Consider the following 11,984-nt stretch of genomic DNA (forward strand, 5'->3'; position numbering starts at 1 on the left):
CCCCCCCCATCTCCTAATTGTTGATTTGACAGAATACTTTCCCCGCCAGATGACAAACTGTCTCCAGAGAGACATCCAGCAGGCACAGAAAATATCCTTCTGTTGCTGCCATTCCATTTGAAACTTTGTATTATTATTGCAAGACTTAAACCTAAACAAGGGTCTTTTAAGGTATAAAATGAGCCATAGTCAATGGCTACCAAGGCCAATAGTTGCATCTAAAATATAAGCATCACAAGTAGTGCCCTGCAGCAATATCTATAAAATTGTTTACAAATCTCTAGGATTTGTGTGTGCTGTTACTGTTCCTCCCCCCTCCAAACGCAGCTATGGTAATGCAAAGAATCTGTTTGAATAGGCAACACATGACAGTACAGTGTTCTGGATTACCTTGGCTGATGCTGCACGGTCTTCATTTTAATAAACAGAAATACAAACAGTGACACCTAGTGCTTATTTTTAGCAATAAGATTTGAACTGATTTAGTTGATCAACCAATAGTGTATTACTACTTTTGATGGATCCAAACATGAAGCTTCTTTGGTCGGCCCTGTAGTTCTCACTGCTGCAGCAAGCACACCGTTTATTCAGAAACTAGGCTGAACCCTCGACTTCCTGGGGAACAAAATGGTGCAAGAAAGATAACGCATGCAAACTCAAACACCAAAAGCCCAACTCTGTACAACTGCACTGTGTTTTGTTATAAAATCCCGCTCTGTCTGCTATTGACCACATGATTTGGCCTTTAGCCGTGACTTTAAGTTTCAGAGTACAGCTCGGTGGCATGGGGGATGGAGAGCTGCGGGGTCTAGCTCTGAGAGAAGTACTCCAAGACGAGTCGGAGGTGTCCCAAGCGGTCTTTGAGTGAGGTCAGGGACAGGACAGTGGTTTGATAGGCAGGGTCCAGCTGGAGGACCGAGAGCAGCCACCAGCACCAGGCGGGACCGTCGGACGAGGCCTAGAGGAGCGTAACAAAGAGTTAGAATAGAAACAGGAGTATCAGGAAAATGCATAAAGTACCACACCATCTAAGTCCATTAGCATTTTAGTCTTGAAATGACTGCTTCCCAATTGTGGCAGAAGTTGCATTAACCTTCATTCCATACTGGTTCCTATACAATCAGCCAATCAGAAGCATTGTTAGATCTTGGTAGAAGAAGCATGCTGCATGCTTATTGGCTCACTGATGCTGACGAGAACAATGACTGAACTTTGAGAAAAATTAAAAGCAGATATTATTTTTATTGTAAAGAATTACTTACTAATAGTTTAATTTAATGTGAGATCATGTTAATAGATGAATAAGGATTTATAAAACAAAATTCAAAAACAACTCCAAACCAAAATCAGGCTTTGGTGTGCAGGACTGTTTAGTGTCCAGTACTTGGTTTGAATGAAGTGGAAATGCTGATTAGCCACTACATGTGTTTGCTGACTGGAAACTCTGTGGATGCAGTCCCTGTTAAGTGAGGCAACACTTACAGAGGCATAAATAGATGAAAAGATAATAAATCAAATGAACGCTCCCCATTTTGAACGTTGTTAGGATCAGTAAGGAAACATGTTAATATCATGCCAATAAACACGTAAATGCAGTGGTTCCTGGACTCTGTTGGGGAGTCAGAGCTAGAAGGAAGGCTCCAACCTGAATGTTTTCCTCCTTATCTGGCATGGTGCCGTACTGTCTGTTGATCTGCTCACGGATGCGGCTGCCAAGACGCTGGTACCAGTCCTGAGCCTGCTGGTACACACTATCATGGAGACTCTCCAAAAGCTCCAACTCCCCCCCATCAACCTGGAAGAGAGAGGACACACAGGCAAGAGGGAGAAGATGTACGGTATCTTCTTTAGATGGAGCTGTAGGAAGTGACCTCTGCAACCTTTACCTTGAGGTCCTCCAGGTACTCTATATCAGCGGTGTGGTAGCCATCTCTCTGACCTCTCTTCAGCACCTTGTACCTGCTGCCCCCCACTGCGTCCACGAAGGAGCGCCCATCAGGCAGCAGCTCCAGACTGTGGATCTCCAACATGCAGCCGTAGTCTGCAAACCTGAAGCACAACCACTACAATCTTAAATTCATGCATCTTTATTTCTTTCTCAATGGGATTTTTGCTGTATTTGACAAAACAATCAAAATTTGGGCAGAATGTTTCATATTCGTTCATTGTCGTGCAAAGAAAGTTGAACAATTCCAGTTCAAAATCTTTTCAAACTTTATATATTCTGTGTCTTTTTTCTAGGGACTATCAACAGTTAGAATACAAATACAGTACATTTTGTGTCTAATTATTAAGAAAAAAATCTTATAATAAAAGATTTTCAAACTTTAAATTATGGTTTAAAAGCCCCTGATTGGTCAGAGACGGTGAGAGGAAGTCTGATGACCATTCACATAGAGAGAGATAGCCCCTACCCCCCATTCATAGAGAGATTGCCCCTAACCCCCATTCATAGAGAGATTGCCCCTACCCCCATTCATAGAGAAGATTGCCCCTACCCCCCATTCATAGAGAGAGATAGCTCCTACCCCCCATTCATAGAGAGAGATAGCTCCTACCCTCCAGTCATAGAGAGATTGCCCCTACCCTCCATTCTATAGAGAGGATAGCTCTACCCTCCAGTCATAGAGAGATTGCCCTACCCTCCATTCATAGAGAGAGATAGCTCCTACCCTCCATTCATAGAGAGAGATAGCTCCTACCCTCCATTCATAGAGAGATTGCCCCTACCCCCTTCATAGAGAGAGATAGCTCCTACCCCCCATTCATAGAGAGAGATAGCTCCTACCCTCCATTCATAGAGAGAGATAGCTCCTACCCTCCTTCATAGAGAAGATAGCTCCTACCCTCCATTCTAGAAGAGAGATAGCTCCTACCCCCCATTCATAGAGAGATATAGCTCCATACCCCCATTAATAGGAGAGATTGCCCCTACCCCCCATTCATAGAAGATTGCCCTACCCCCCTTCATAGAGAGTTGCCCTACCCCCCATTCATAGAGAGAGATAGCTCCTACCCCCCATTCATAGAGAGAGATAGCTACTATCAAAATGTCTTAACATGAATCCAACATATTATAAGCAAATATAAATCAGCCTATTGGTGAAAAAAGACATTGATGATGGTTTGCTGGCCTTTAGGTAAGGCAGTCCCTGAGGATCCAGGTGATCCTGTTCCACAGGTATGTTTACTGTAACATTAGAACATGAGTTATAAAACCATGCCAACAATTATTGTTTTAATAGCTTAGTATTCTTTGCACTACACAGGTATGTATAAAGGCTTTAGGCCGCTATACACATTATCATAGGCCCAGTTAGTTATGCAACAAAGCCTAAGTAGGAGAGGGTCCCTCTCTCTCTTTCAGCTCAGGGGTCCTTGGCTTATAAAACATTAAAGACTCCTGGTTTAGATAAATGGATATGTATCAATAATGATTCTGGGGAATTCAATACCATACAATGGAACTAGGAACAAATGTCTGGTGGAGGATGAAATGTCCAGCGGACACAGCTTGGGGACCATACATACCCCTTGCCGTGCTCATAGCTGCACATGCCAAACTTCTTGGTGCCAGTCTCCATGCAGCGCCGCATCATCAGCCGATATCGAGGCTCGAAGATGTGCAGGGGGCAGGGCAGTCCAGGGTAGGCCACCGTGCAGACAAATATAGGGATGTCCTTAGTCAGACTACGAAGTACGAGACAGGACAGGGGGAGGATCAAGGAGAAAGAGCAAAGGGAATAAGGCAGATGATTGTGAGAAGAAGGCACCAGTTTTAGTTTCTAGAAGAAATCCCAGGCGTAGATGGGCGAGGGGGGTGCGTACTTGGACAGTTCAGCCATCTCGGCATCGTGGACCTGCTTCCGCTCAGCCAGCTGGGAGGGGAACAGGTGGGCCATGATCTCCTGGAGCAGAGCGGTGGGGTTGTACTTCCTGTTTTTAAAGAACTGAGAAAAGAAAGGTATGAGCCATTATAGCAACATTATAATGCTTATTAGCAATTATACATAATATATACGTATATATTACAGTAAAACAATCTACTGCATTGGAACAACAGAAAAAAACAAAAGCATTAACACAAGGTTTAACACAGTGCTGCAATGCATTTGTGGATACAAAATATAGATGTATCAATTCGGTATCTGATGTTAATGTTAATGAGAGTAGACAAATGCACACACACAGTACTATTTATCATTATGGATCATTTATCACAAGCAAAACATAGGAACCAGGAAGTTATACTTTACTGTACCTTCATGTGAATTTATTAACAGATTAGAGGTGCATAAAAAAGCAAGTATGATAGTATGATTAGTAGACTACCCCCCCCCCCCCCCCCGCTGTCACAAAGCTTGCCTGATACATCTCCCCCTGCCTGAGCCTGGTTTATTGCCACAAGAGAGGCAATAAAATAACAAAGCATTAACAATTAAGCAGCTTTACAGATTATATTTGGTCTGTTTTTTTAATGACAGATCAAGCCAGGCAGGGGGGGGGTGGGGGGGGGGGGGGGGGGGGGAAATGACATGCGGCGGTAGGATTGAGCCTTGCTACATGGGGCAACCAGGGGGGCAACAGGGAGCTACCAGGGGGCAACCAGGGGCTACCAGGCGCATCCAACGTTAAGAGCTTTTAAAGCGGAGTGGTCCATGTGCTTAAAAACAGGATCTAAAGTTTTTTTAGTGAGAAGCAGCGTATGACAGTGTGTGTGTGTGTGTTTGTGTGTTTTGTGTGTGTCTCGTGTGTGTGTGTGTGTGTGTGTGTGGTGTGTGTGTGTGTTGTGTGTGTGTGTGTGTGGTGTACCTCTTGGGGGCTGTTTGCACAGAGGACAGCGGAGTTGTGGTCCAGACTCCTCTCTATGCAGTTTTTACAGAAGGTGTGACCACAGGGCTGTGACTTGGCTCGAAGAACAACCTGCAGACAGAGAAGATGTTTCAAGTCGAGGAAGATGTTCATGCTCTTTGTCATAACCACAATTATTTTGGTCAATATTGAAATCCTGGGTGTGGGTGGTGTGGGGGATGGGGGTCAGCCTGGGGGGGTTCTTGCCACTGCTTTTGTATTGTTGTCACTTGTCTTGGGTTGTACCACTTTAAGTTTGCTGTTTTTTGAATTTAATTGATTTTTTGAATTAGTTATAAAAATACAAACTTTTCAGAATGTACAAGTGAATTATATGTTAAATCATATTCTTTAATAAAGACGCTTGAAAAAAAAAATACATTTTGAAATCATGATTATTTGATGATTGAACCCTTGACCAATAATGTTTCTTCAAGGCCGATACCGATTCTTAGTAGTTAATAAAACCAATATTCATATACAGGTAAACTGAAAATCTTGAAGACAAAATTAAGATTTTGGCATGTTACAAAATCCAACACAAAACGTTGCTTAGATGCTTCAAGCAATTATTTAATAAATGAGGACATTTCAACATAACACCCAGTAAGAGAGAGTCAACAGTGTTGGGGGGGGGGGGGAATGGGTCTCCCCATTAGTCATTGACTTTTAGATAGATGTTTTATTATTTATTGAATTGAACCCTCAGTGGATGGACCTCCCTGTGATCCTGATCCTTTACCCGTTCCAGTGATTTCCTATGGGGGGGGGGGGATTTTACGCTTTGTGCTGCACTCAAAGTTCAAATTATTTAAACTCTGATCTAGTTGCCGCGGACCAACCAATGAGATAACAGCATATCGTTACCTAGCAACGGGAATAGTGTGGAGGCTATCCTATCAGCCTTGGTATGGATGGCATGGTGTTCTCAACGCGGAGCAAAAATAACCTTAAGTCCAAGCATTGATTGTCTTTGGGTGGTGTTCCCGTTTATTATAAAAGTAGAAAAAGGGTCACTTCACATAAAACAGTACTTCACCTAGTGCTAATTAATAAAATGTTGTGGCGTGTTCACGTCTACGGTAAGAACCGTGTGTTCCCCCCATCCACACCTTTTCTCATTCATTACAGCACCTGTAAATGTACCTTACTCCCAGTGACGTACCAGGCCCAGTGCACTACTCCCCCAAGTGGCTAAAATAAATAACTAAATTAACCTAACTAAAAAGGTGGACAGAAATGGCTCCTACAAATAGCTTCCCTAAAACAAACGTAGAGTTCACATAACGTCTGGAGTGTTAAGACATTTTTTGTTGATGTTTTCACATTTAGAAATCTTTCAGCTCAATATGTTTTAGAAGTGTTATGTTTTTGTAGAATTTGATAAAAAACACTTATTATTTTGGTTTATGGACTTGGATAATCTTCTCACAGGCTGTACATGGGGATGTGAAGCATTTGAAGATACTCCAAGAAATGACACCACAATAAGCAAATATGCCAATGTAGGCACTGGGGGGGGGGGGGGGGGGGGGGGGGGGGGGGGGGGGGGCATTTCTATTTGCAGAGTTTAGTAAAACTAAGAAAAACACCTTGAACTGTGAAATTCCCCTTAATACTTTTATATACGTTTGAAGATGAAGTAGGCGTTCCCTTGCTAAATGTAAGGTGCAAAATAATTGTTGTTCTCGATTACATTGATTTTGTGATCGAGGAGCCAAAATCTAAATGAAGATCAACATCTGAATACCTGCACAGCCCTGGTGCATGCCGCATTAACCAGCGAGAGGATGGAACAGATAGAATGGACCTGATACGGGACACTCCAGCAGCCAAGGGCCAGACAGCAATGCATCACTGATTACTAACCCTCCAGGACACTGACCTGATGCAGAGAGGGCACTCAAAGTCTGACACGCTGAGAACACTCAGCCTTTTCTCCCTGCTGGGACCAGTTGTACCTGAGAGAGAGAGAGAGAGAGAGAGAGAGAGAGAGAGAGAGAGAGAGAGTGTCCCGGTTAAGCTTTACGCCCCTGCTGAGGAACAGCCAGCAATTATTATGCAATTTCAAAGCATCTGGTGAGAGTTATGCTAAAGCTAATGTAGCATTAGTGACAAAGAGGATTCCTGATGAGGACACTAATGCTCAAGTTAACAGTTCGTTTATAATAAATGTGTGTATGTGTATACTCTGGTGTGTTTATGTACCCTTGCCATGTTCATCTTCCTTACTCATCATCATCTCCTCGTCCTCCTCAGCAGCAGGGAGGAAGGACACAGCTTGGCAGAGGCTGAGGCAGCACTCAGTCCCCGTGTCCTGCTTCACCTTCGAGCCCTGAAGACGGTTTAATCCGTTAGGAATCACAGTCCATTTCCCTCACACACCTCCAACAGCCGAGCCGTTAACATTCTCCTCACCCATACCTGGTGTGCCTCTCTCCTCCCTTTTCCCTCGCCGTCATCCCCACATGGATGTTTGAGGCCCTCAGGGTGACTTGGCCCCTGGGAGTCACTGACGCTGGTAATGGGGCAGGGACCCTTCAGGTACTCAGACACCACTTGCAAGATACAGGATGCCTCGTCCGGCACTGCCACGCCCTCTGCCTCCAGAATCTGCCGTGGGATCCATACGGATAGAGGTGTTAGGATACATGGGGTTGTTTTCACTTCCATTAAAAATACATTTTAAAAAATACCATTGTAGGCCTACTTGGAAATAAAAATTTCATTTAAATGTTGACATTTGATACACTTTGCATGTAAAATTGAAAATGAGTTCTCTAAAATAATATAAGACAAAAACAACAAAACATCAACATATATTAAAGTTCTGAAAAATAAAATGTAGAAAAATACAAACTTATGAAAACCTAAAGTCCTTTGAACAAAAACACAATAACAAAAAAAAAAAAAAAGTCTTGCCAACAGAGACGCTATAGAGCGTCCTCTGGTGGACAGACTATGCAACGCCGTCACTAACAGGGACGTTGTAGAGTGTCCTCTGGTGGACAGACTATGCAACACCATCACTAACAGGGACGTTGTAGAGCGTCCTCTGGTGGACAGACTATGCAACGCCATCACTAACAGGGACGCTGTAGAGCGTCCTCTGGTGGACAGACTATGCAACACCAATTCTCATAACATGGTTGACAGTCTGTTTAATTTTTAAATATTAATTTATCAGAATCATTTGTCATTATACATGATTCTGATGAATGAATATTGAATTCTTTTAATTTATTTTTTAAATGGTCCATTATAAATTCCGATACCGATACATCGTGAAATGCCTAATATCGGCTGATAATATCAGCCTATTGATATTCATCTCCTGTGAAGTGTCCGCCATCGTCTCCTGATTACGCAACGACAGACAGACTCGGCTAACCTGCTGGTGATGCAACACTTCCCAGAGAAGAGGAACCGGGGGTGACAGGACTCTGTTAGCAGAGCCTTTCAAACCGGATTCCCAACCTCAGCGTTAAGACATGAGTTTCTACTTTTTACACCTTGAAGCTTGACTAACTTTATAAGCTGTCTTTTTTCTCCTTCTTAGTTTCTTCCTTTTTCTCCTCCTTGATGTGTTGGCACCTGTTTGTGTATATACTGTAAATAGTAGCACAATTAGGATGTATGCAAACTTATTGTGTATTTATTTGTATATATTTTTATTTCATTTTATTTATTCATGAGTCGATGATAGTTAGGCTTGGGAATGTATTTTGTGTTTTATACTTCCTGTATAATTGTCTAAGGACCCCCTCCAAACTGAGATGATTTGTCCTTCTAATAAATTCACTCGGTTGTGTTGTTGTCACCTCATCCAAATGAATATGTTGTTTTCTTCTGAATGGGCGCTGTCTCCTTAAAGTCAGTATGCTTCTGGTAATGCTGATTCTGGGCTAAAGTTATGAGTGCGTCCTTTATGAATGACTACGGACGCCCAGTAGAGGTTGATGAAGCCATCCCCTGAAGGCATCACGGACGGAGAGCGGCCACGTCGGTGGTGTGATGACGTTGATCCACTGGTCCATGACAGTTTGTTAAAAGACTTTTTCTTCTTTTCTTTCAATTTTTCAGTACCTCTACTACCACTTCTGCTGCTGCTGCTAATAATACTAACGACAACAACAATAATACAATCCAAACCCCACACAAATGAAAACTTAAGTGATTTCTAAAGCAAAGCGAAATTAAAAACTAATGAAACAATCTCTAGTCAGTCTCCATCTCGCTTGCATAAAAGACAAAAAAAACATAACATTTTATCATTTACATTCAAATATTACCCTCGCCGGTTTATACAACGCATCCCACATGTTCCAATTCACATCTCGGTGTAACTTTACATTAAATGCATGAGGAGCAGTCAGGAAGATAACAAACCTTCTTGATCTGGCTCTTTGCAGGGCCAAAGTCAGCATGAAGTTTTAGGCAGCGGTAGAACTGGATGAGGGCGTCTGTGTGCTGACCCAGGTCCAGCAGCACATTCCCTTTACGAAAGAAGCCCTGCATAGAGAGAACGGTTGCATTAGCACATGACTGCATGTATGAATGAATGACACACGGAAGCGTCTTACAGCAGAGAACATAACTCTAATCAATCGAATTAGGTTGTAGTGTGACAACACTTATTTTGCCACACCTTTGCTAAAGCTAAATGCTTGAATAGTGTGGTGTGACATTTGTATGTGATATAACATCTCCAGAAAAAGAGATGAGACAATATAAATGATTGTAGACCATTGGAATTTCTGCATTTGCAGTGAGCCACCCACTGGCAGGACATTATGATATAAGTGGCTGTTTGCATAACTTTGTAAATGACATAACATCAATAGAAGTAGAGGTCAGCTTTGCACACACAGATAAAACCAGGGAGGGGGAACAGCCGGGACAGTTTCTTTATGGTTTTGTGTGTGTCACATGCTTGTTACAAAACCAACCAGTTAGATTCAGCTCAGGCTGACCCGAGGTGAAGTGTAAATGGATAACGTCAACAAATTTGTTTTTGTGGAAAAAGACATCATAAAAGCAAGACGTAATGAGTCTGTCCAACACTGCCAATGTCTCTCACCTCAGTCCAGCTAGGACGAAGGCAGCAGAGGTAGTCCAGGTCTGTCAGAGCATCAGAGAAACGCATCAGGCCCCGGTTAGCTTCAGCTCTGTACACCTTCAAACTCGGATCATCTGGGACTACAGACGCAAAAAAACAAACAGAAGAAAGAATAAGACAAAGAAAGAAAGAAAGAGAGGTTATATAATTTGACCAGTTCTTTGAAGGATTGTGGCTTTAATGCTTAGACTCCATGTGCACGCCCTTCTACACACAAACATTCAACACGTAACGAGAGACACGGGCAGCAGCCTGCAGAACAAGTGCTTCTGCTTGCTTTAAAACATCACACTGCACAGCAAGACATCACTGATGTGCACTAATGCTATTTCTTAGTGTTTTAAGATTGTAAAAATGCAATTCATATGAGCTTTCAATAACAATTGTCTTGTTATTGAATATTAAATCAATGTTACAGGTTATCAGATTAGAAGAAAATCCCGGCTGATGAAGAGTATTTCAGGGAAGAAGAAGTGCAGTGTATCCCCAAAACATGTCACTGGATATGTGTACACAGAAGTTACAGTGTAAATGCTGTGCTTCCCGCTATATAACTGTTGTTGTCCCATTTCTGTTGAAGTTTAACTGCTTATGTGTATCACAAATACTCCAATATACCTGCAACACCAGTGTGCATTCAAGGTTCAAAGAGTCGCTATTTCCTCCATGCTCATATTAGACAGTGTTCAGGTCTTAATTACACAGGGTTCATTCAGCTTTATAAGAGGAAAGTTCAAGTGCATTTTAAGCACTTTCAAGACTTTGTTAAAACCTTGAATTACATTATGAAATAATAAATTACAAAGTCAAGGCTCAACCTCAGACTTCCAATGACAAGAGAAAAGCTGATGTTAACAAATCTGCCCAGAGACATGGCAAAGGTTATTCAACAGGATAACAGCAAGCACAAACACTGCAGAAGGGCAGAAGTCGTCCCTCTTACCTCCTCACTGCTGCATGGAGAAAATAAGGTCAATCGCACACAGAGGCAACTACATTGGATCAGTTACCAAACAGATAAAGTAGTAAAGAGGAGGTGTTTCTACGAATCTTGCAAAACGTATTACACCACATCCTCTTAAATGTTCACTCCAATTCCAACCACGATTGTCCTGCAGAAAGGTACAGAAAGCATGCTCTAGAATCAGGAATTAGGCCCGTCCAATATTTGTTTTCATTACTGCTTTTTCCTACTGTGTGACTGACAGGAGAACATGTAAAAGCAGACTAATGTAGCTTAACCTTCTCCAGTGAATCTTTATCATTCTGCGCATCCAATTAGTTTAACTTTTGGTCCTGAATGGTTCACTATGTACACAAAGGAAAACTCTTAAGAGTCAGGAAGAAGAAGAAGAAGACTGTTCTTCTTCTGACTACTGACCCACTTATACATTTGGGGCATCAATAGCCTTGGGCAGTGGATATAATGAATCCCATGGCATCCAAATCTGTAGGCTAGCCTACTAGAGACACCAAGTGTTCTCTCCTTTCTGTCATGACCCCTCCGGTACCTGACTCTACACATTAGGACTATGTTCTGGAGAGCAGATTGGGACGACCATCAGTCCCCATCACTGGCCACCGGCCCACATTGTGAGCAGTGCGTAAAAGTGGGACTCCAAGCTGGACTCCTTACTGGAGTTGATCTTTGTTAACTGGTGGTCCAAGCTTTAGCACTGCACCTACATAGCCACCACACCATGTCTGCTCTTATGAGGTTATGCATGACTGCGTCCCTTACCTAAGTGTAGCCCCTCATTCGCAATGCGTAAAGCTTCCATGAACTCGTTGGCTTTGAGCTTCTCCTGGATTTGGCACTTCGTCTTCGTCTCGTCGGGGCAGCACTTCTCGACGACGCTGACAAGCAAGACGTTGTTCTTCAGGATTTTCACCTCTCTTTGTTTTAACCTCTCTTTGCACGACGGGCATTTGGACGGAAGGTAGCCCCCCACGCATCTCCGGCAGAACGTGTGGCCGCACGACATGGTGACCGGCTCGCACATCAGGAAGAGGC

The 11,984-nt window shown here is 42.8% G+C and overlaps 1 protein-coding gene across 1 annotated transcript; it reads right to left on the reverse strand.

The window, feature by feature from the left end:
* Positions 1 to 452: 452 nt before the first annotated feature.
* lonrf4 (LON peptidase N-terminal domain and ring finger 4) lies at positions 453 to 11,978 on the reverse strand. Its single transcript, XM_032528685.1, is given in 13 exon segments — positions 453 to 958; positions 1,646 to 1,795; positions 1,887 to 2,049; positions 3,532 to 3,690; positions 3,829 to 3,950; positions 4,813 to 4,907; positions 4,910 to 4,923; positions 6,737 to 6,812; positions 7,060 to 7,186; positions 7,276 to 7,464; positions 9,241 to 9,363; positions 9,932 to 10,050; positions 11,712 to 11,978. Coding segments are annotated over 13 exon segments (1,749 nt in total). The 5' UTR covers positions 11,974 to 11,978; the 3' UTR covers positions 453 to 808.
* Between the last annotated feature and the right edge of the window lie 6 nt (positions 11,979 to 11,984).

This window comes from Etheostoma spectabile, chromosome 10 (assembly GCF_008692095.1).
Source record: "Etheostoma spectabile isolate EspeVRDwgs_2016 chromosome 10, UIUC_Espe_1.0, whole genome shotgun sequence".
Lineage (NCBI taxonomy): Eukaryota > Metazoa > Chordata > Actinopteri > Perciformes > Percidae > Etheostoma > Etheostoma spectabile.